Source organism: Tasmannia lanceolata, unplaced genomic scaffold, assembly GCF_043159265.1.
Source record: "Tasmannia lanceolata isolate RefF3 unplaced genomic scaffold, GAP_Taslan_0.1 ptg000008l, whole genome shotgun sequence".
NCBI lineage: Eukaryota > Viridiplantae > Streptophyta > Magnoliopsida > Canellales > Winteraceae > Tasmannia > Tasmannia lanceolata.
Window position 1 is genome coordinate 59,917,174 of NW_027518685.1, and position 25,531 is coordinate 59,942,704.

The 25,531-nt window shown below is 38.6% G+C and overlaps 1 protein-coding gene and 1 pseudogene across 3 annotated transcripts; both read right to left on the minus strand.

Annotated features, from left to right (window-relative positions):
* Nucleotides 1–12,398: 12,398 nt before the first annotated feature.
* On the minus strand, nucleotides 12,399–16,962 carry LOC143883687 (uncharacterized). Of its 3 annotated transcripts, none has more exons than XM_077387014.1 (3): nucleotides 16,553–16,962; nucleotides 15,907–16,138; nucleotides 12,399–14,600 (listed from the first exon to the last, which is right to left on the minus strand). In XM_077387014.1, exon 3 carries the CDS (start codon nucleotides 13,541–13,543, stop codon nucleotides 12,806–12,808), a length of 738 nt encoding a protein of 245 aa, XP_077243129.1. In that variant the 5' UTR covers nucleotides 13,544–14,600; nucleotides 15,907–16,138; nucleotides 16,553–16,962; the 3' UTR covers nucleotides 12,399–12,805. The 3 variants fall into 3 exon arrangements, with proteins under 3 accessions (XP_077243129.1, XP_077243130.1, XP_077243128.1); XM_077387015.1 differs by having other exon boundaries at nucleotides 12,399–14,141; nucleotides 14,369–14,600; nucleotides 15,907–16,962; XM_077387013.1 differs by having other exon boundaries at nucleotides 15,907–16,962.
* A 3,770-nt stretch (nucleotides 16,963–20,732) lies between these two features.
* LOC143883689 (pre-mRNA-splicing factor ATP-dependent RNA helicase DEAH1-like) lies at nucleotides 20,733–24,294 on the minus strand (annotated as a pseudogene).
* Between the last annotated feature and the right edge of the window lie 1,237 nt (nucleotides 24,295–25,531).

Below are 25,531 nucleotides of genomic sequence, written 5' to 3' on the forward strand. Positions count from 1 at the left end.
TGAAAAACTCTTGCCTTGACTTATAAATCTAAAGAGAAAAGATGTACAATGAATTGTAGGTAACCTTCAAACTTCTCTTTAGCCTTGGTCTTCAATTGGTCTTCCATTATGTGTGTACTTGCTTGAGAGATGATGTGAGCTTCACTTAGCTCATTTGACTCTTGAGTGGTACATCTTCAAGCATGACCATGTGGTGTGTTGGTTCCTTCAATGATTAACCTATCTTAACACACAACACTTCAAGGCAAATTGATTAGTATTCAAGAACATAATCAATTATGTTTAGAATCATCAAAACAAGATAGGAGAGTAGACCATTGGGCTTACAATCTCCCCCTTTTTTATGATGACAAACAAAATTGATTATGAGGTGTGTGTGGAGTGACATGATAGGCAAGTGAATGCAAGAACTCCCCCTCAATATATGTACAATGATAAATGATAACAATTAAAAGCATATAGTGCATATAGGTAAGTGAATAATAATCAATTTCAAACTTCTCCTCCTTTTGTCATCGACAGAAAGGGCGAACTAACATGTATAGCAATTAGGAGTGAATGAAGATTGAGTTAGGTACTCCCCCTAAATCAATGCTTATGGTATAAAATATGTAGCCAAGTAATACACATATACCTGTTCATGATCGAGATGTTGACATATTGTCAAATTGTTAAGTATTTTAATTAAGGTGAAGGTACCTCTCCATCTTAGAGAACTAAGAAGGCTAAGAGTACCAATTGAGTGATTTTTAAGATTAATGTTTGACATCTCATTCATGGAGATACTACCAAACAAGGATGATATATATATATATATATATATATATATATACTTTATAGATAAGCTAGTGAAAGGCACAAAGTATTTATTTGGCAATTTCTTTGACTTGATCCGCACTCCAAATGTTTAAGGCACTTCGGATATAACATATTCTATCATCACTAAGGGGTTTTATAAAGATATCAGCCAATTGTTCCTCAGTGTTGATATATTTTAAGCAAATATCCCCTTTTTGTGAGTGATCTCTAATGAAGTGGTGCCTAATCTCAATATGTTTTGTTCTAGAGTGTTGTATGGGGTTCTTTGTCAAGTTTATAGCACTAGTATTGTCACATTTGATGAGAATATTTTCCATTTTAATTCCATAGTCCATCAATGTTCTTTTCATCCATAGGACTTGTGCACAGCAAGCTACAGCTGCCACATATTCTGCTTCTGTTGTGGATAGAGCTACTGAATTTTGTTTCTTGCTAAACCATGAAACAAGTGATTTGCCCAAGAATTGACAAGTCCCACTAGTACTTTTTCTATCTACTCTACATCCAGCAAAGTCTGCATCTGAATATCCAATGAGAGTGAAGGCAGTAGATCGTTCATACCATAGTCCCAGACTTTGGGTTCCTCTTAAGTACTTGAAGATCTTCTTGACTACCGATAGGTGAGACTCCTTTGGATCCAATTGAAATCGAGCACAGAGACAGACAGTAAACATAATGTCTGGTCTGTTGGCTGTCAAATAGAGTAGGCTACCTATCATACCCCTATACATCTTTTGGTCCACAGATTTGTCAAATTCATCCTTTTCTAGCTTAGCAGTTGTACTCATGGGAATTCTTGATGTCTTACTACTATCCATGCCATACTTCTTTAATAACTCCTTTGTATATTTTTCTTGATTTATAAATATCACATTTTGGTATTGTTTAATTTGGAGTCCTAAGAAGTAGGTTAACTCACCCATCATGCTCATTTCAAATTCATTTTTCATTAGAGTTGCAAATTCATCACACATTTTTTGATTTGTTGAGTCACAGATGGTGTCATCCACATAAATCTGGACAAGGAGGATATCTTGATTTTCTCTTTTGATAAATAATGTTTTATCCACCTTTCCCATCTCAAAACCTTTTTCCACTAGGAATGTGCAAAGCCTCTCATACCAAGCTCTAGGAGCTTGCTTTAATCCATATAAAGCTTTATCAAGCCTGAAGACATGATTTGGATGTTTGTAGTCTTCAAAACCTGGAGGTTGCTCAATATACACTTCCTCTTAGATATAGCCATTTAGGAAGGCACTTTTGACATCCATTTGATATAGTTTAAATCCTTTATGAGATGCATATGCCAAGAGTATCCTAATAGCTTCCATACGGGCAACATGAGCAAATGTCTCATCATAGTCTATTCCTTCCTCCTGATTGTACCCTTGGGCTACAAGCCTAGCTTTATTTCTAGTTATAATTCTATTTTCATCCATTTTGTTTCTATACACCCATCTCGTGCCAATGACTGGATGACCACTAGGCCTAGGCACTAGCCTCCACACCTTGTTCCTTTCGAATTGACTCAACTCTTCTTGCATAGCCATCAACCAATATTCATCCTTTTAGGCTTCCTTGATGGACTTAGGTTCTAATTCAGATAGGAACGCCAAGTTATTACTCACACTTCGATAGTATGATCTAGTTCTTACCGGCGATGTGGCATCACCTAAGATTTGGGATTCAGGATGATCTACCAATATTCTCCTATCCCTAGGCAATGAGTCACCATCTACATTCTCAACTTCCTCACTAGGTAATGTATTACTTGTAGATGCATGGGGAGGAGCATTGTTCTTAGGTAAGAGGATTCAATAGGTTCATCCTCACATGTGGCATTTCTTAAGGTGTTGGCTCTCTTTCATCAAATGTAACATGCATGGATTCTTCTACGACTAGGGTTCTCCTATTAAATACTCTATATGCCTTGCTATGTGTAGAATATCCTAAGAATATGCCATCATCCGACTTCTTATCAAATTTGTGTAAGTTATCTTTAATGTTCAAGATATAGCATTTACAACCAAACACTCTAAAATAGCTTATATTTGGTTTCAAGTTTTTCCAAAGCTCATAAGGTATTTTCTTAGAAATTGGCCTCATATATACCCTATTTATGATATAACAAGCGGTGCTAACCGCTTCCGCCCAAAAGTATCTAGGGAGATCATTCTCATGTAACATAGTCCTAGCCTTGGAGGGTTCGGTTCTTTCTTTCTACAACCCCATTTTGTTGATGTGTCCTAGGTGCCGAAAAGTTGTGTTTGATGCCATGTTCATTACAGTAAGTGTCAAAGTGTATATTTTCAAATTCCGTTCCATGGTCACTTCTAATGTAAGATATGGCAATACCTTTTTCATTTTGGATTTGATTACACAACTTAAGAAAATTCTCATAGGTTTCATCTTTATGTGCTAAAAATATGACCTAAGTAAATCGTGAGTAGTCATCCACAATGACAAATACGTACCTCTTTCCACCTAGGCTACTTGTCTTCATTGGTCCAAAAAGATCCATATGAAGTAGTTGCAAGGGGTAAGTGGTTGAGATTATATTTTTAGGGGCAAATGAGCTCTTCAATTGTTTGCCTAATTGACAAGTTCTACAAATGTGATCTTTGGTGTATTTGAACTTAGGCAATCCTCTAACAATGTCTTTTAAGGAGAGGGTTGAAATGAGATCCATTCCGGCATGACCCAACCTCCTATGCCATAACCAAGAATCTTCACTAATGGCATTAAGACAAGTTACGTTTTGGAGTCTAAGATCATCTAGCCCAATAGTGTAAATGTTATTGTCTCTAGAACCTATGAATTTTGCTTTTCCATCTATCTTATTTTTAACAATGCATTTGTCGGGATTGAAGACTACTTCAAAACCATTGTCACATAATTGACTAATGCTAATAAGATTATGAGATAAGCATCAACATAAAGTACATCATGTATGAGAGAGGTAGAGTTACCTATGGTGCCTTCTCCTTTGACTTTTCCTTTCTTATCATCTCCAAAGGTAACATCTCCACCATCCTTCAGTGATAAGGATGCAAATTGAGTGAGATCTCCGGTCATATGTCTAGAGCATCCACTATCAAGGTACCATGTGTTCTTCTTGTTATGGCTTTTAAGGCATACTTCTTGATCGTCATTTGTTGAGGCCATGAAGCAAACATTTTTTGCTATCAAGCAATCTTCTCCATCATTTGGTTCGCCTTCACTTTCATTTTCCTCATCCCATGTGGCGGTCATTCCTTTCTTGCCTTATCTTTTCTTGAAACGATTGTTTGAGGTAGGCTCATTGTTGAGTGGACAATCCGGGCGAATGTGTCCAAGTTTCTTGCATCCATAGCATTGGGGTTGAGATGATCCGTCACCGAGCTCTTCTTTCTTCTTGAATGGAGGATTGGTCCTTCTATTTCTCATGCCTCCCATATTCCTTTGCAAGAACTTGATCATTCTTGTTAGGAGGGCTACTTCATCTTCCATGTCTTCCTTTCCCTCTTCGTTATCACCTACATTGCAAGCAAAAGCAACACCTTTTCCTTTTTCAATTTTATTTTTAATTTCGGGTGCTTTTGTTTTGAAAATCATCTCATGGGTTATCAAGGACCCTATTAGTTCATCTAGGTTTAATGTGTTCATGTCCTTGGCTTCGGTGATTGCGGAAGTTTTGGATTCCCATGATAAAGGTAGGGATCTAAGGATTTTGGTCACTAAATCTCTATTTAAAAATTATTTTTCAAGTCCCCTTAGTCCATTAACTAGGTTAGTGAATCTAGTGTACATGTCGGCAATGGTTTCATCGGTTGACATTTGAAAGAGTTCATATTGCCTAAATAGATGATTCATTTTAGATTCCTTAACTTGGTTATTTCCCTCATGTGTAACTTCTAAGGTGTCCAAAATTTCCTTTGCCGAATTCAAGTTTGAAACTCTATTGAATTCTCCGGGTGACAAAGCACAAATAAGGGAATTCATGGCTTTGGCATTGTAGTTTGAGGCTTGTTGTTCGACTTTGGTCCAATCATTTAGATTTCTAGTGGGTAATGTATATCCATTATGAATGGCTCTCCACATTTGGTAATCTTGGGTTAAAAAGATTTTCATTTTGGTTTTCCAAAATCCATAGTTGGTTCCATCAAAATAGGGTGGCCTAGTGTTTGAGTATCCTTCATGGTGTTGATGGTAGTTTGCCATTTTTAGAATCTTTTCTCTACACCGGTTAGGGTTCCAAATAAAGTAGAGACGAGGCTCTGATACCAATTGAAATAAACAAGAGGGGAGGTGAATTGGTTTAAACACTAATTTATACCTTTCTTAAAATTAATTTTTAAACCTAATTTGATTTTTCTTCTCTTGACTAGATTTTGGTTAGTTTAAATAAGATCAAAACAAAATAAATTGCCAAACCAAAATCAAGAATGAAAGTGCAAGACAAAGAAAGAACACACCGATGTATAGCGGTTCGGGCAAAGCCCTACTCCACTCTTCTTAAGATCGTCCTTAAGGATTTTCACTATTGTGAGACCTCCACGATGCCCGGCTCTAAGGCGATTACACTCCCAAGGGATATTAAATGAGGATGCCCTTGACACCTTGACACCGACTCTCCTTCTCCGCCGAGTTCTAAGCGATACTCCCTAGGGTATTAAGATAGGATGCCCTAGCCACCTTTACAAGAAAAGAAGATGAAGATTTGCTTGGCTTCTCTTGAAAGCTTGATGCACAATGTTGTCCCTTTGATTGCTCTCCAATATAGGTTGCAAGTAAAAGCCTAAATCCAAACTCAAAAGATTTGTAAGTTGCAAGGCAAGTTTGGGGAGAAGAAAACAAATTCTCAAGCTAAAAGGATTTGCAAATGTTTGAATGCTTAAAGATGTTTTCCAAATATTCAAGAGAGGAAAAATAATTCTCTTGAAGGTGTATATATAGCCTCTTAACAAAATATGACCGTTTGGGGTTAAAGAAATCAAAAAACTAATTTTTAATTCAGAAGCCAACGGCTATATTTTGAGCTATCGCGACGTTCTCGGAGTTCCGATAACCGTTCTCGGAGTTCCGAGAGAACGGCCAGAAAATGGAAAAATTCTACTGGACCATTTCTCGGAGTTCCGAGAAAAATTCTCGGAGTTCCGAGAAAAATTCTCGGAGTTCCGAGGAAATGGCCAAAAGTTGAAAAATACTACTGGACCATTTCTCGGAGTTCCGAGAAGCCTAAAATCAGCAGACTTTGTATATTTTTGTTGCTATTTGATTTTGGGCTTTTGGAACTCAATTCCTAAGATAATTTGGAATGTTATGAGGGTCCCAACATGTTGGTCCATCACATAACCATTCACTAAGCCATTTAAGTTCTTATGTATTTTTGAAAACTCTTTTAAAAAACTCTTGCCTTGACTTATAAATCTAAAGAGAAAAGATGTACAATGAATTCTAGGTAACCTTCAAACTTCTCTTTAGCCTTGGTCTTCAATTGGTCTTCCATTATGTGTGTGCTTGCTTGAGAGATGATGTGAGCTTCACTTAGCTCATTTGACTCTTGAGTGGTACATCTTCAAGCATGACCATGTGGTGTGTTGGTTCCTTCAATGATTAACCTATCTTAACACACAACACTTCAAGGCAAATTGATTAGTATTCAAGAATATAATCAATTATGTTTAGAATCATCAAAACAAGATAGGAGAGTAGACCCTTGGGCTTACATAACAAAAGCCAACTGAATGGCCCTCCATAAGGCAGTGCGTGCAAAAATGAGTCCTACGACCACCAATGCCACAAACTCCCCCTGAATCGCGACCACCTCTACGGCCAGATTGTCCACCATGACCACTACAATCGGTTTACAGCTGGGCAGCAAGAGTGAAACGATAAACAGGGGAATCACCGGACCCCTCAGTCGTCATAGACTGTTGTACTCGAGAGAAGACCACATTAAAAGATGACAGAGAGCCTAAACCCACGATCTGCTGACAACTATGAAGAAACTCAGGACCCAAAGAATCAAGAAACTGGACGACCCGTAAATCTTGCGGACGCTTGGCCAGAACAGACGGATCCATGGTAAATGGCAAATACATATCCAGCTGCTCATAAAGAGTGACGAACTGTGACTAGAACTTAGCAATAGACTGATCACCACGATTGAGATTCAACAACTAGAAGTATACATCACAAATCCAAGTAAAGTTATTGACAAACGAATAAAGAGTATATTAGGGGGGTCTTTTTCACTGTACTCAACTGTTTCTTCGGCAAGAAGGAAGTTTCAAAGGCCATTCTCCACAGCGGACAATTAGATCCATCCAATTTAATGTAATCCGAATGTTTTGAAACTCCATGGTGGGAAAAGCAGCAAAGGCAATCATAAGCAAGCGACCGACAAAACACAGCAAAGACAAATCACAACAGCGAACACACACTACCCAAAGAAGGGCACTGATCTGACAAAAAAATCCTAAGTCTCCGAATTAGACAAACTTTAACAAACACACCATTCGAAGGGATCAAACACAGTAAACAGTCCTATGGTCGGACTTCCAACACGAAACAATGAAAAAACAATTGATCCAGAGACATATGGCATCAACACGGATGTAGACGAGAATTTACACTATCCCAAACGAAGACGAATAGCAATAGGTGTTAGAGTTGATGTCCTAAAACCCAGTATATTTGGCATGTTAATCAATAAAAGTTTCTTTTCATGACAATTAATGGGTAACTAAAAGTTAAATATGTGTGACATGCTACTTGTTATTGACATGTATTTATCCTTAGGTAGCAAAGTAGGAAACCCATGCTCATGGACTCACGGATCCTAGGGAACAAGGAGATATGGGATTTCAGTTCTTTGAAGACTTTAATAGTTCTTAGTTGGAGTTGAGGTTGGACACCTCCTCATGTATACAACTAGCATCTATCTTGCCAAGATACACGAGATGTGGAGTGACTTGTCTCAATCACCCGGGTAGTGGACCCTAAGTAAGATAGAATGGGTACGACAATGAGATTGCGTACTAAACATGATCACATTAGAATAGCTTGTGGACAGGAGATAATTGAGCTATTCTACAAGACAAGACCCTTTACATGTCCTTTGACCTGAGGGGTCATATTGGTCTGTTGGCGAGTCTCTCATTCTTGGTCTATCTAACCGTGATTCTCTTGGAGTCACCAGAGGGTAATACTGGAGTGTTGGACAAACCTTCGATGTTAATAGTGATACTCGACATAGAATTCTCAACCTATTTTATAAAATAACATCTACGGTTTTGGTCAGAGCAATAGGCCTAAAAAAATACCTGGCCAGGTGGATTTGATAAAAGTGTATATCAAAAGAATTTCACAAAATAAGTTTTGAAATAGTTTTTAACAAATGCATTTGCGGGCCAACACTGTTTGAGTGAAAGATATGCCGTGAGTGAGCCTAGGGGGTAGTTGATGTCCACCTCCCATAGGACTAAACTCGGAGATGTGGAATTGGAGAAAGGACATGCACATTTGATGTTATTAGGGGTATGATGATTTGACGGTTATCTTCAGGGTTACGGCTCGATGGAGGCCACTGACTCAATGCGATTGTAGCATTAGCTACGGGGCAATAATTGTAGTGGGTCCCACTTGTGGGTTCTGCAGGATCTACCGTTAAATTCCTGCTACGATCCCACTCACTACTCGATTGACCTATTATAATCTATTGGATAGAGGCCCCGCATTTATTTGGTTGCTTACACAAACTAGATTCCTGGCATTGGATGCATTGAAATGATATATACAGTGTATATAGTGTATATGCACTATGTGATACATTGGAAATACCAAAATGGTTAAGTATAAACCATAAGGGTATTTCGGGAATTATATAAAAATATGGATGGAGCTTTTATCCCATTGGATGTGAGGTAATATGTTTATTTAATTAAAAAAATCAAATAAACAATTGTAAGTTTAGCTTATAGACTGGTTTTACTAAAACAATCATAACTTACTCATCTCTGAAACAAAATTAATGTCTAAGTACTTGTTTCGAAGGATTTTGAAAGATTTACAACTTTGTAGTTTATGATTTTTTCTAATTCGACCATTTACTTGTCCAAAAATGAGGTTAAAATTTGACCTACAGGCTTATAGCGGGAATGTAGAAAAAGGAAAGAGTGTAGGAGATATTTTAAGAATTATTTTTATCCAATAAAGCAACCACGTTTTTTACTTGGAAAAAACCTCAATTTAGGGATTTCTAATAGTCTAAGAGTTTCTAAAATCATTCCCCACATTGTTTGGTTTCTATTTTGAAAAAGCAAACTAGCTTGTTTCCAAATTTGAGCTTCCAATTATGGCTAGTTTCTATTATTTTTTGGATTTCTCTAGAAACTTTGGATTGTGCATATGAAAATTGATAACTCTATAAATACAAGACAAATGAATAGAGTTTGCAAGAGCTCTTCCATAATTTCATGTGTTGGAAATTGGTAGAGACACTTCAAAGTCTTTCTCTTCTTCTTCTTCTTCAATTCCATCAACTAGTTTTCTCTTTTAAGACAAACATCCAACCAAGCTCCATTGAGCTAAATACATATTCCCATATTATAATTTGATTTAGATCATATTATAAAGTAAGCAAAGAAGTATTTACAAGATCCTTTGTGCAACGAAAGGAATCCATCGGTTCAACTTGTGGTTTTGCATCGATTAGATCGTTGGCAGATTTTCGAGGAGTAGATCACGCAGACGTTTTTCTTTTCATCAGCAAAATAAGGTATTTATATTTATGTTTATTAAATCACATTAAAATCAATTACTCCATAGGAATCCTGGGTTAGAGCAATTTTTTTTTATTCTACACGGTTTATTCTTCCGCAACGTCTAGTGATTTTGCATGGGGTTTTGCAACCAATCTGACAAGTGGTATTAGAGCTAAGTAGGGAATAGATTAGGAGGCTAACGAACCAAAGATAGATCATGCGGTAATCCGCTGTGAGTCCGGACGTTTATCCCGGCTATCCGAGGTTCCTAGTCTTTGTGTGTTTTTAATAAACAAAGGACTATTTGTCGGAAAACAGCAAAACTGAACCGCATGGTTGATTTCTGGACTGATCGCTTTGCATGGTTGGAAAGTAGACTCGAATACGAATCCAACACATCAAGAATCATCAAAATTCGACGAGCGGTTTAGGAGATATGATTTTTCAAAGTTTGAAAAAAGTTGTTAGAATTCAGGAAATTAATTCTGAAAATAGATTTGGAATTTTGTTTCTCCACCCAAAACGAATTGAAAAGCCTATAACCCAGGCATAAATTTTTCTAATAATGTCTTGGGGTGTTTGTAGCATGATCAAATCCTTGAGAAAGCATTCGAGTAACTATACCCACTCAAAGTTACTCGAAAAGTTCATGCTATCCGGATTGTGTTCCGGAATGGAACAATTTTGTTTTCACAAATCAAACGATCTTGTTTTCGTGCAAAATTTTGTACACTGATTTATCAGACCATATAAAAAGATTTTATGATGTTTCTAATTAAAATCAGGATGGCTGTGTATTAATCAAAATTGAATTAACCCGGTTTTGTGCGAATTGATCGGTATTGGTGCAAGATGGGGAAAAAGGAGATTGGACCTCAATTCATGCATGAGATGCATGATCTTTTTATGGATGTTATGATCTGATGTGATGGTTTATTTTATGGTTTGTAATATTAAAGTTCGCAATGTAATTTAATTATTTCAGTTTTTAATTACCCCCTCTGGGCAGTTGAGTGAACGACTGGTTTCCCATGGAGATTGATTACGATGTATAGATTACCTTAGATAGTGTAAGACAGTAGGGTAGTTTATATTTGTTTGTCCAAGACCAATTGAAGATGAGATCATTCTCTTGGTGCTCAATTGATGGATCGTGGATACTGCGGCATGGTGATGCTCCAGATTGACTGGCAGGTGGAGGCGGATTCGATCCAACCAAAGAGGGACGAACTTGCTGATGTTATTGTGCTTCATATAATGATGCAAATTAGATTACACTCCTTTGGGAATTCGCTTTGAGGCTAGTGAAGTTCCCCTTGTACCATTGCACAAAGTTGCCCATAAGTCACCCTCAATTTGGCAAGATGGTATTGTAGAGCCCATTGTCCAAGTTGAGGATTTTGTATCTCAAATGAAGCTTATACATGAAGATGTGCATCATAAGATGAAAAGTAAATCTGAGACCTATAAGAAGGCTGTTGATAAGAGGCACCGTGAAGTCATATTTGAACCCGAAGATTTTGTTTGGGCTTACTTGCCACCGGAGCATCACCCCTTTGGAAGCTACAACAAGCTTAGTGCTAGAAAGCTTGGCCCAGTTGAAGTACTTGCACTCATCAATCCGAATGCGTATCGTCTCAAACTTCCTTCCCATATGAAGATACATGATGTGTTTAACGTCCGCCCCTTATTCAAATAAGGTTAGTGGGAGAGTCCTATGGTCTAGGATGCCTAATTGGGTTTCATGGATGGTGAAATGTTTATATCCATGATTTGTTGGCTTGCTTTTCATGTGATGGATGGCATGGTTTGGTTTGTGATGTATATTTTTCTTTTATGCAATGGATGCCTAAACACACAATGATGATTGTAACTCCCACATTAAATAACACTCTTAAAAATATTAAGTTGATAAACGTGGTTAAGTCGAAAGGATAAGACCTCGTGGCTTTCCACAGCCATCAAACCGTTGGCTAGTCTAGGAAATAGGACGGTCACATGCCAAAGCAGAAGCCGTTCTTGTTCCTTGACTAGAGTAAACCGTTAGATTCCTACTAGGATAAGGAGAATGTGCATAATATATTGGTCACATGCCAAAGCAGAAGCCATTGTAGATTGCATAGTTTTCCCAGGCAGTGGGTATAACTTAACCAAGCAAAGGGTATTGACTCCCAAAGGATATACATATTGCAATGCTTGAGGCCGAACATAAATCAGATCTCATAGGATTAGATGAATCCACTTATTCAAAGTTTTTGAATAAGTTTCCGATGCCCGTTGGATAAATTATACATTTCTCTTGATTCACGAGGTTGAGAGGCTCGTGAATGAGACTTGCAATGGGCGGTTCCATCGTAGATCAAAATTCCAGATCTGATGGACATGTCATGAAATTAACTAAAACAGTAGTTTTGCAAATTATGCTTCTTTCCTTTGCGCGTAGATAACATGGCTTCATTCAACTCATTAGCTAAGATCCTAGACGAAAATAAGTTAACTGGTCCAAATTACCTCGATTGGAAAATGAACCTAATGCTAGTGCTCATAGCCGCTAAAGTTTATTGGGTTCTTACCGCTGAGGAGCCAGAACTACCTGGTTCCGATGCGCCTCAAGCAGACCACGATAGAAAGTCTAAGTGGCTTGAGGACAATGAGATGGCAAGGTGTTACTTCCTTGGCTCTATGTCCAATGTGCTGCAGCAGCAACATATTGGAATAGTAGCGGCCTCGGATATAATGCTAAATAAGAAAAGTGCCTTCCTAGCAGAGGGTAATGTACTCTCATCACCTAAGCCGAAAGGTAAAGAAAAAAGAAGAGCAAAAGACCAAGGCTCTAAGAAAAACATGCCAGTGGTAAAGAAAAAGAAGAACTTTAAAAAGAAGAAGTCAACCAAGGGCAACGACGGTTGCTTCCATCGTGGAAAGACTAGATATGACACCACATGACTAATACTAGTGAAACCAAAAGAGAACCTATACTAGGGAGACATGGAGACTAGCGTAAAATGCCTAGGGGATGCTCCTGCATCAAACTCCCCTTCTTGAAAGAACTTGTCCTCGAGTTCCCATCAGCCTCGTAGTGGAAGGACTCCGTTGGGGTAAAAAATGTAGATGACCCACTCTCTCAAGGAGAGTAGTAATCCATAGAAGTCAGCCCGCCCCATGCGTCTCATCGAGAATGGATCATCCCTGCAATTGTGGTGGTCTGGAGGTGTAGTAGTCCATAACAAAACATGCATCTACTGAACGTGGGAGTGGTATAGTGGTCCGTCATGCCAAACAGATGTAATCTCACCAAATATCTCAGCTATGTCGGGTGTAACAGCTATAGGCAATACCATCTCAATATGAACAACACTGGCCAAGACTTCCTCTACAACTGGGGTAATAGTGATGTCACATGTGACATCTGCAAGTGTATACTCCTCATCTAAAATTGTGCTCACTAACGGTGCAACGGGCTCTATCTCAGGATGCTGTGTTGTAGCCTCAATATCATCATCATTGCCACCCTCACTATCAAGGATAACAAAGTCCCCACTAGTATCAACAACATCACTAGTGTCAAGCTCTTCACCACCATCGTCTGGCTCTGAAATGATGGTCTTAATAACCTCTCCAAGATGGCCGAGTGAATCCTCAATATCATCCATAACCTCTCCATCCTTCCTTCTATGGCGAGCTTCCAGTTCTCGGCGATGCTGGGCCAAGAACTTTTCCCATCTATCCTTCTGGGCTCTCTCCTCATCACGTCGTCGTCGTCGTCGATACTCTGGAGCATAAATCCTCAACAAGCAATCACGGACATGCTCCCATCGGCAAAATGGAGTTTTGCTCAAGCCAAGATGCTCTTTTTCAATGAGCATCCACACAAACTCTGCACTTAGTCTAACTGTCTCTCTAGCACGCCGTAATGTCTCACAAAGGTTGAAGCCATAGTATCTGTGATACGCATCGAGTGCCTCCGCCCAAATCATGCACTCAATCTCAACATCACCATAGCCATAATATGTGAGGAACAAATGGTGGCTCCATAGATGAAAATGTGAGCACAACTCAGTTCTTCAATACCAACATTAGTTCTGTCCACTGAAAATTGCAAATACGCTCGCTGTGTAGTAGATTGGCTGCTAAAAAGAATCGATGCCCTGAAATTTTAGTCAATGTAGTGACAACATGGAAGAACTGTCTCACTAAGGAATGGTGCAAAAATTTATTATGTATGAGCCTGACTGACATATAGCATGGTACGACTTATCCTTAGGCTGGTGGAGAGCAGTAAAGAAAGGTCTTGTAAGCAACTATCAATTTCCAAGTGCTGAAGTTCCTGCTTCTTGTTTTCTTAGAGCTGTTGAATGACTGATGGACTGGAATTCCTCTTTAATACCGGTTTGATCCTGAATCCACAACACACAGTTTCAAAAAAGAAGACAGAGGATGGACTTCTAAAGGACTTGGTTTTCGATAGACTGACGAGATTGGAATCCCAATAGTTAGCACAGTAGACTGTCCGAGAGTGTATGTGGTTCAGCAGATGTTTCAGCACCTTCACAGTGCAGATTTCAGGGATAATTCCTGAAGCAAAGGATGGCCAGATTAAATGTATCACTTTCAGTTAAAATCTAGTTCACTTTAATAGCAAGTCTCAAGCTGAAAGCAGCAACAGATGGCTGAAACTGTCAAGAAATGGTGATCTTAGGAACATGCTTGCTGAATATGGTGAAAAGAGTTATTGTATCAGGGCTACTGGATGACTGAGGAAAATTGCTCTCTGTATTATCAGAATGTGATGGCCAACTCACCTTGGGAAAAGGCTCACTCTAAGCAATCAGCATGCTCTTGTTCACTCACTTTTACAAGGACATCCACAAGCTAAGTCACTGGTTGGACGCCATCTTCCAGATCTCACAGCTCATGTCTGTTTTTCTGCTTGCTAATATGATAAACCCCACTTGCAATGGCCAGCAACAACTGATAGTTGTAGAACCCAAGGGCTGGAAGCACGATCAATACCCAGGTGGAGAACCTTGCTTCCTGCGTTTTAATGAACACAAGCTAACTGAATTCCTGAGAACCAAGTATAGATGCTAGCTAAAATGAAGGCTTCAGACCTGATTCAGATAGTGAATGGAGCTAGAAATGTAGCTAGCGTGCTTTACTGTTCTAAGTTAATGGAGATTGTGCTTCATTAACATACATGATGCACTTACTTGCACCTTCACGAAGGAAATGATCTTCATTATAGTATATTCAAGGAAACAGTGGTGTGCTATAGCTGAATTCAATGGACGACAGTACCTTAATTTGCCTTCACCAAAACTGACAATCAATGCACATAGAAAAGACAGGAGCAGAATGCAACAATTTTCCATGCAAATGAGTAATAATTTTCAGAAACTTTAAGCTATATAACAACAGCTATGGTAGAATTCCTCCAGCATAAATTGGAGAGTCGGATCTCCATCAAACAACCAATCACAAACAGGTTCTTATATTTGTTAGTTTTGACCAATTCCAGCGTCTACAAGTAGCCTTGAGCTCTCGTTCTGGTCTCCAATTGAATTTAAATGGTCTCAACAAGTAAACAACAACTAGTAGGTGCCCTCTACTAGTTGTGCTGTTAAACTCCCATTATGACATATAAGGACTAGTGGATAAAGACTCATCAGCTCCTAGAGGGAACCCATAGAATCAACATCATGCACATGCCAAGACATAGTTTATGAGAATGCAGAATTTAATGTCTCTGTTCTAATAGTTACATGTATATCTGCTACTTCCACAAGTGATGCCCAAATTCTATACAAGGATGAAGTAAGCCTCATCCAAAACGTCCACATAAAGCAATATGAGCTGCAGGATTTTGAAGTCTTTTCAGATGCTTTCTATCAAACATTAAACATGCATTTCACATATGCCCATCCAGATTTATTTGTGAAGTGTCCTTGGGCAGTAATTTTTAGTGCAAAGAAACCCTATTTCCTGTACAATAGAGAACTTTATAACTCAAGCCAAACAACAAACACATAGGTTGCACTTGTCAGAGAACTAATGAGAAACGATAATTCTCTGCATGCAAATGGCCATAGTTCTTGATCAATCCTTGTAAAAAAAAATCATTCTAGTGGGTAGATGTATGGTCACTATTTGAAGGTAGAAGGCATTCAGAAGTCTATGCCTCAGAGAACAATACAGACACAAGGCTCAGATCGGAACCTCAATTCCACTGAATTCTAAATGTCCCACTTGAAAATACAATGTGCTTTACTTTCTTCAAAGTTTACCACCATTCTTAGAGAAGATGCTAGAATTAATAACAGAATTTGAAGATTGCACTTACTGGAACTGATTTCAGACGAAATTTCAACAAAGCTTCACGAAAAATTGCAGGTGAACCAGCTGCTTTTTCCAACAGCACAGATCAGAGTAGTTTTGCATCTACATCGACTGCTTCTTTGGACTGAGGCAGTACAACCAATGCTTATTCTTCCGCAACTTTACTATTGAATATGGAAATGGAGTGACTGAACCATGGAGTTCCAGAGACAATTGTCTGAATTAGAGATCAGGATCTAATGCCAAATTGGATTCAAAATCAACAACCTGATCCTGGTGTCCTTGGGAAGTTTCTCAAACGAAAACTGACATGTGTTTCAAAGCAACCGAACATAGGAAATTTCTTGAAGAAAAAAAAACGATTTCAATGCCAGTTCAAGGAAGCAAATCAACCGATCTTCCTATCTACTGCTACATGCAGAAGATTGGAAGAAACGAAAAAAAAACCTCGAGATATGTAATTATAGAAGTTTCCCAAACCCCATCTGGAAAATTCTCTCACAGAAATTCCAGATCTGAGTGGCGATTCACATTCAATTATAGAACGAGCTTGTAGGATACACATATCTGGTTTTCTTTTTCTCCTTCAACTTTGTCCAGATTTCAGGTGATTAATTAGCAAACAACAAGAAAGAAGGTAATGCACTCACAGATAGATACGTAAACAAGACCTCCTGTCACTTTTCTTCCCAAAACCTGCTTGGATTTAGAAATCTAGCTAAGCTAGCTCTGATACCAAATGGACGCAGCACTGACAGAAGAGAGTGAGCTTTTAAGCAAATGATGCTCTGATACCAAATTGATGTAGAGCACACAATCGGAGCGGAAGCGCTAGACAGATCGGATCAATAATTTTTTTTTTTAATTTTGGAGAAGATAGGGTTCTTGATCTTACTTTGAGTGGGGACGCACAAGATCAAATCAAGCGCGGATTCGTTGGCACTGGCCCTTGCGTGCAAAAAGGGATGAAATGATGGGAGAAATTGGAAAAAAAACTACAATCAATAGCTTGCAATTTCAATTTCTCTAGAAAAACAAGAAGGTACAAGAGAAAATTTATTTCCAAATTTCATGTCATTAAGAGGTGACTAAAATGAGAGACATGGGGCTTTATATACTAACTCATTACAGTATGAAATGACTTAACTACCCCTAGTAAGCAAATGACCACTAAAGACATGAAAATAAGAAAATACAAACATGACACCACAGGAGTAATAGTAGTGAAACCAAACTATAACCTACACTAGGGAGACATTGAGACTGACGTAAAATGCCCAAGGAATGCTCTGCATCAGAGTCCTGTGAATGGACCATCACCATCACCTTATGGTGCTATGTTGCATGCTATTGTTCAAGCCACTATATGCATAGGAATTTACTTGTATTTGGTACCACATTTCCTTCGTCCCGGATTATTAATCTCTTATACCTAGAGTGGGGCTTTTGGAAACGACTTGGATACCAATACCTATCTGATTTTACAGCACGCTATTAGTATTATTTTATGGGGTCTATCTTTGAGGCATCCATCAACATTTCTGGTCTGGAGTTCAGTGGTTGGTCAGATTCTGTACCACCTAAACCCAGATGGGACTCTGCAAAAATGTTATTTCTTGGTGTTGAGTTTGCAAAGAGTGCGGATGAGTTGTTGATCGTGTGGAACATACAAGTCAGCACTTGGCTTTGTCGCTGTGACTGTACACTGCTATCTTGCAAATACCATTTCATATGTAACTTGGACATTAGTATGTGTTGGTGTCAAGTCACAAGTGGGGTTTTCAGCGTAAATGTCCAACCTCTCCTATGATGTTGGAGGCATGTCACAGTCTTGGATATGCCTGGTAATCACACCCACTGAGTTTCAGTCTTAAAGACTACTAGAAACTGTCTGATCTTGATTGGACTGTAGTCACATACATGTATTGACTACCACCTGAAACTGATCAATCCTGGGAACAATATAGGGTCCAAATGGGAAGGTGTTAGTCCCCACACACAACAATTTTATGGTTGATTACACTGCGGAGTTATCTTAGTGACTTCTGTGTGTCCCTGGAGACCAGGAAAGCTAAAACTTATCTGATTGCTTTGCCAACCAATGTCTGAAATGCTTGTTAATAATGAAAAGTTTTTGATGCATCATTGAAAGAGTGAGTGAAGTTACTGATGACGCAGACTGTCAGTGCTATTTAGCATGCGAGTATACATTTACCATTACACCTATTTGGGAAATGCTTAATGACCTTGATGAATGAGTCCATCATTGTATTAGCATGGTTTTTCGTTTAATGAATAATCTTTTCAATCCATACTGGGGATCCTATGCCCTGAAAGTAAAGTCTGTATTTTAAGAGAAGACTATTTGACCTGTTATTTTTATAGCACTGTGGACATTCTGTTCGGATAAATGCATGCATTGGCTTTTATATGTTTCTTGTGGTATGTAAACCTAAATATATGTTAACCTGCTTTTATTGGCATGGATGCCATTATTGACTGGTGGTGGTTGAGATTTCTAGTTAATGCATAATTTGATCTCTGAAACTATAGATTGTAAGTGGTCAATTTTGTGATCAAATGATAAAATTCTTAACTCTTAGGGGCCGTTTGGATATGCGGATTTTAGAATCTAGGTTTTTAATTTGAAAACAGTGTAAAAGAGGCTTCATGATCAAGCTGTTGTGTGCTGTCGTGACAGCGTTTCTTGGATTTTAAAAGAAGAGTTCAAGAGAGTGATAGAAATGGTAGAATGTATTCCTATCTCTCTTGTCAAGGCACATTATTTTAAACCCCTAAAACTAGTGAGAAACAATATTTTTCAAAGAGACTACAACACACCCTTAGAGCCTAATTGGATTAGTGAATGACCATGTGGTGTTCAATCATTATGGGACCCTCATGACATTTCAATCTTCATAGAAAATGAGTTCCAAAAGCCAAAAAGAATTCAGCAACAAAAACAGGAAAATATGTTGTTCATAGGCTTCTCGGAACTCCGAGAAATGGTCCAGGGAGTATAATTCATACTCTGGACGTTTTCTCGGAACTCCGAGAATTTTCTCAGAACTCCGAGAATTTTCTCAGAACTCCGAGAAATGGTATAGGAAGTGAAAATTCACTATCTAGCTGTTTTCTCGGAACTCCGAGATGATTTCTCGGAACTCCGAGAATGGTAAAAAGTAAAAAAATATAGCCATTGCGGCTACAATGGCTAGTGGACTTTTTGACCCGAAATTTACCATTTTGCCCGTGAAACGGTAATATTGAGTTGAGAACCTGTATATACATGTTGTATTGTTTCAAAACATCAAGGAGAACATGTTTCAACTCTAAAGAACCCTAGAAACACACTTGCAACTATTTTTGGGTTATTTTCTCTCTCACAAAACTCATTATGCCTTAATTTGAGAAAAACATTTGAGATTGGTTTAGGCTTTAAATTGTAAGTATTTTTTAGAGAACATTGTGAGAGCTTCATTGTGCATTGTAGCCTACTTAGAGCCAAAGCTATCTTATTCTTCGGAAAGCGCTTAGATCTCGGAGGTGTAGGAGAGACAAGAAAGGTGGAAGGACATCCTGTGCTAATTCCCTTGGGTGAAGGGCTTAATTCTCGGCCGTGTATGAGAGATATTGTAAAGGTGGCAAGGGCATCCTCGTTTATTTCTCTTGAGTTGTAAAAGCCTCGGAGACGGGCGTCGTGGAGGTCTCAATAGTGGAAATCATCAAGTGCGACCTTGAGAAGAGTGGAGTAAGCCGTTTGCCAAACCACTATAAATCCTTGTGTCACTTGTATTAGTATTTCCCTTTCTCTCTCACCCTCTCACTCTATTATTTGTGCTTGCATTTTTTACATATTTAGAATTGAGTCAGTAGTTAGCATTTTGGTTTTAATTGAATAATTATACTTTGCTAACTAGGCTATAAATCACCCAATTAAGTTTGTTAATCAAAAGGTTTTTTGAACTTATATAAATTTATAATATTGTTTAAGTTCAACCATTTCAAACTTAATTAAACAAGGGATAAAACTAGGGTGAATTTGGTAAAAGTTTAAAAAAGGAAAAGTTTTATAAACATCCTATTCACCCCCCCTCTCTAGGTTGCCAAACCGGGTTACTCTTTGAATTTCAATTAAACATAAATTTGAGTCCAATAATCAGTTTTGGACTAACAATCGGTTCTTAAAATCCAAAATAAAATATAATTTAGAATCCAATTATCAGTTTTGCACTCATAAGCAGTTCTCAAAATTCAAAACAAACAGGATATAAAAATTACAACTTGAGGATAGACAATACTAAATCAAGATTACTATAAATAAAGAAGATTTTCACTCTAAATTATTCCATTCCATCCTTAGAAAATTGTCATCTCTGTGGATATGGTAATAACTCGCAGATTAACATGGAATTTAGAGTTCTAACTTCTACGAAAGACAACCTGTTTCCCATTATCATAAACAGAAGAAGGGTCCATGAAATCGAGAACGAAGACAATTGATTTCGACTGCCAAACAAAAAGTACTTCATAAGCAGTTGGTTTGATACATGAAATACCAAATATAATGGAAACAAAAGAGATTTGTGAAACTAAAACCTGAGATATGGGGCTCAAAACCATGGTAAAGTCATTAATTATAGGTATTTCCATAGCCTCCTCCATGTTACACACCTACTCAAAATACAAATATCAGCAGCAGTAAAAAAAAAAATATCTGAACCCCAAACCAAAAAAAAAAAAAAAGACAAGAAAAGGACCTTCCCAGCATCTTGGCCAACAAGATGAACCATTTATAATTTCTTCTTCCTATAAGCACCCTCACCATTGTTAGTCCATACCTGCGCGTCCTTCCCCGCGAGGCATTTTCTTTGATCCAGGATCCTTGACATCTTTCAACTGGTAATAGTGTGGCCCGATCTCCACCAACCACTCGGGTTTTAGTTTTGTAATCTGTCGCATGTACTCCTCTGTTGTGAGAACTAACTCATGGTAAATAATCCATCTAGGGAGCACCTGTCCCAAACCAGAACTTGGATGTATATGTACGGTTTGTGGGTTTTTGACAGTTAGGCATGCCCCACTCTTTTGTAGCCTTGCAGAATGGTGGAAAAAACCAGATGTTACAGCCTTCTTTATCGATTCCAAGTCATTCTCATTGGATGAAAGTTCTATTTCAACCCTCTCCGGTAAACTCTCCAATTGGTCTCTAATATCTCTGGCACGTTTCATACTTCGAACCTGAATATAATTCTCATAGCATGGACTTGTTTATCCTTTGGATGGTAAAATATCGAATTCCCAACAGACAACATAGCAGCAATTGAGATAATCTCTTCAGAGCATTTGAACTTGTCTGAAGCGACTATCATCTTCGAAAGCATTGGATCGAGAGGAAACTCTGCCATCCTTCTTCCCACCATAGTCAGCTCCCCTAAGTTATTCAGTGCACCAAGTGAAAAGAGTAGCTCAAGAGCTTTAAGTAACGCCTCAGATGGTGGTTGATCCATGAAATTAAAGTCCGGTAAATCACGAATACCCAGGCTCTTAAGTGCAAGAACGACATTTGCAAGGTTAGTTCTCTGCATCTCCGGTAAAGTGTTATCTTCCAAATCATTCTGATAACTATACGAAGTATACAAACCGAAGCATGTACCAGGGCCTGTTCGTCCAGATCTACCTGCCCTTTGCAATGCAGACGCTTTGGATATGGGAGTAATAAGTAATGATTCCATACCAGTTCGTGGGCAATGAAATTTCATCTTACAAAATCCAGGATCAATGACGTATTTAATCCCATCAATTGTCAGTGATGTTTTAGCTATGTTTGTTGCCAAGATAACTTTGCGAGCTCCTTCTGGAGTTGGTTCAAAAATCTTGGCTTGAAGCTCGGTTGGGAGGTTAGCATATATCGGGCATATTATAAGTTCAGCAATTTTTGTTCCTAGGCCCCGTGTCCTGTGTTTCAGAATTTCTTCTGCTGTTTCTATCTTTTCCTGCCCAGTTAGGAAGATTAGAATATCACCAGGAGGTTGAGTCACATGTATTTGAAGAACAGTAACAATTGCAGCATCCAGGTAATCTGGTTTTGGCGATTTTGTATAATATCTCTCAACAAGAAATCACCTCCCTGGTATTTAAAAAATTGGAGCAGAGTCGAAGTAGTTACTAAACTTTACAGCATCCAGGGTCACACTTGAAATAAGCACCTTCAGATCAGTTCGGAGTCGAGCAATGTCCTTTAAGAAACCAAATAAAATATCGGTGGAAAGTCTTCTCTCGTGCGCCTCATCCACCATCACTACACTGTAGCTTGCTAGATCTGTTCACCAAGGAATTCCCGCAACAACATTTCATCTGTCATATATTTTTCAACAGTTTTCTCTGAAGTACAATCTTCAAATCGAATAGAGTAACCAACCTCATGGCCAAGTTTAACACCCACCTCCTGCAAACTTTGGCAGCAACACTCATCGCTGCAACACGACGTGGCTGGGTGCATCCGATCTTCCCACGTTTTGTGTAACCAGCCTCAGGCAGATATTGAGGTATCTGAGTAGTCTTTCCAGAACCAGTCTCTCCAACGATAACAAGAACCTGATAATTATTAATAGCCTGGAGCAGCTTCTCCCGATATAGATAGATAGGCAGAGTTTTTCTCTCATCCTGAAGCATTTGCAACATTGACTTTGCACCGGAATCCTCAGCCATCTCAGTGAACAATTCATCTACAATCTCATCACCCATAACAGTGTCCTTTGTGAACTCAATTTGATCCTCAAACACATACTGATAATCATCTGATATTTGCTTCTTATCTTTTGAGCCGAACTTTAGAGTTGCCTTTCTGATCTGATGCTCTTCCCATGCCTCCTGTTCCGCAATTGGGGTCATCTTATCTCCATACCCTAGGTCCATGTACCGCTGCGCAGCTGCAGCAAATCTCTTGCCCTGATTTACGCCCCCATCTGGATCATATGCTTCAGGCATCCTGTACTCGCGAATATTATCCACCTCTTCTAACTGCTTCTTTGCAAGCTCATAGATATCTTTCTTGTAATTCATCTCATGAATTTCTGCCTCTGTCAGCTTAACACCATCGAAGAGGTAATGCACATCCTCGATATCATTTCTCAACTCGTCCAACTTCTTTAGCTCCCTTTTCTTCAAATACTTGTGTCGTGAAACCTTTCTTAGAGTTGATGTGTCAACTTCCTCCAATGCTTTAGACCTCCGAATCACCTCCTCTTCCTCGTGACGTCTCAAATTTGACTCAATTATCTTGCGTGCCCCAGCCACATCTCTTTCTCTCTCTGTTCTAAAAGGCGGCCGCCTAAGCGCCGCTTAGGCGCTGGGCGCAGAAAAAATGCACCGCCCAGGCCCTGAGCGTTTAAAAAAGCGGTCTCACCGCTGGGCGTTATTAGGCGGCCGCCCAGGCGATGAGGCGGCGCCTGGGCGCTGAGCATGGGCCTGGGCGGGGCGGGTTTGAAGACTCAGATGAAGATAGAGTCTTGGTCTTGGAGGGAGAGGGCATTGATTGGTGAAGACTGAAGAAGTGCTTGGATTTTAATCTTTTTTTTGTCATGGATTTGTGTTGTATTGTTAAATACTTAAATTATTAAATACTTTATGCTTAATTTCTTATTATGTTTTTTACTTTTTGTTATTATATAATGTTTAGTGCTTATGCATAAAATGGTTTGGATTGTTATGTATTCAAGTATTTATATTTTATATAAAAAAATGCAAGATATTATGAAAATATATTAATATCTAAAAAAAATGAAAAACGCCTCAAAACGCCTGGGCGCTGGGAGGTCAGTCAGCCGCCCAGCTCCGCCCAGCGCTTTTTAGAACACTGCTTTCTCTTATGTTCCCCTCCAACTTTTCCCGCTCTTCCTGATCACGAATTCTCGCCTCCTCCGACTCTAACTGATCTTCGTCCTTATCAATGCGCCTTCGAACTCTTCGTTTTTTTGCTCCTTGTGCAATCACCTCTTCCTCTTCACTGTCTTGATTTTCACTCTTCTCCCTAAATTGCTTTTGACGCGAATCCACTTTCTTTGATTTTCGACCCACAACCATCACATCATCATCATTGGCATCCAAAAGAGTGTGACTGTTTTGCTTCTTCACCAACATGGCCGCGGCTTTTTCGTCTTTGTGATAACTACTTAACCCAGATGCTTTATGAGGAACTCTAGCAAAAATCTCTTCGGAAAATACGCGAGTTTCGGCTGAGGGAGAACATCCATATTCAATAAGCTGGTCCATGATGTGAGAAGGTGAGGATGATTTCTTAGATAATGCCATGACAAACTTTCCCATGGATGCCAATGAGAGAAATCAATCTGTCTTAGACCCATGTTTTGAGATTAATATCATCTGCCATTTTTTCACAGCCAAAGGAGATAAAACAATTGAACGTCACAGCTGATATAACCAAATTGCTAGAAACAATTGAAAAAAGGGAGAGAAATAAAATCAAAGATAAAGTTGCCTCCCCAACAAAATATATATACCACAATAGAAATCGGGAGCTGATATTTACGCCCCTTATAAGTCTACGGACACCCGCATTTAAACGCCGTTATGGGCCAGGATGAGTTGTCAGTTAGTAAAAAAAGAGTACTTCTAAAATGACGACAATACCCTTCCAACAAACCGCCTATTCCATCTCTCTCACGATCAAAATCTTTTCGTGTTCTCTGGCCTTACCAAAATCCCCTATTCGATCTCTCTCTCTCTCTCTCAAAATCTTTCCTCTTTCTCTCACCTTACCAAAATCTGGAAACCTCATTTCCTCTCTCTGGCACGACCAAAATCGAGACCTTCGTGCTCTCTCCGTCTCTAAGCTCAAATCAAAAGAAGAGCTTGCCATCACAGATTCACAGTTCTCTCTCTCTCTCTCTCTCTCTCTCTCTCTATATATATATATATATATATATGACCATGAAAATATCTCATGTCTATGAAAACAGGGTTTTCCATTTTGGGCTATTAGATTTACTTTTCAAGTGCTCGGTGAAATGCCCAAGAGGGATTATATTTTCTTCTTGGTTGATTAGATATTGGGTTTAGTTGTTAATGGCTACATGTGTTAATTTTTTTGCTTTTCTTTGTTAAGACTAGAGTGGGCATTGGGCTTTAGTTATTTATGGTTGTGAATTTCATTATTAACATCAAGTTACTAGATTGGAAATGAGTTGATGATTTTAGTTGTGAGAATTAACTATATCCGATTGTAATCTGATAAATCAAATTAGGTTGTTTATTTGATTTCTGATTTTCTTCGATTATATTATTTGGTCCCGGCTTAATGTGCAAATAGTGATTATGAATTATAAAAGGGAAATTATTTCTACGCTCCAATGTTTTGATAAACATGCGCTCCAACTTTTGTCGTGTGGTATTTAGCAGGCTGTCAAAGGAATATTATGATTCTCAAAAAGCTCTTAAAGCCCTTAAAATACTACACGACAAATATGTAGAGTGCATGTTTATCAAAACATTGGAGCGCTGAAATCATTTCCCTTAAAAAAAAAAGTGTTAAATTGTTGTGGTTTTTTATCTGCTTTTCATTTTTAATATAACTCGCTAACATTTTTTGAGGTTATATCAGTTATATT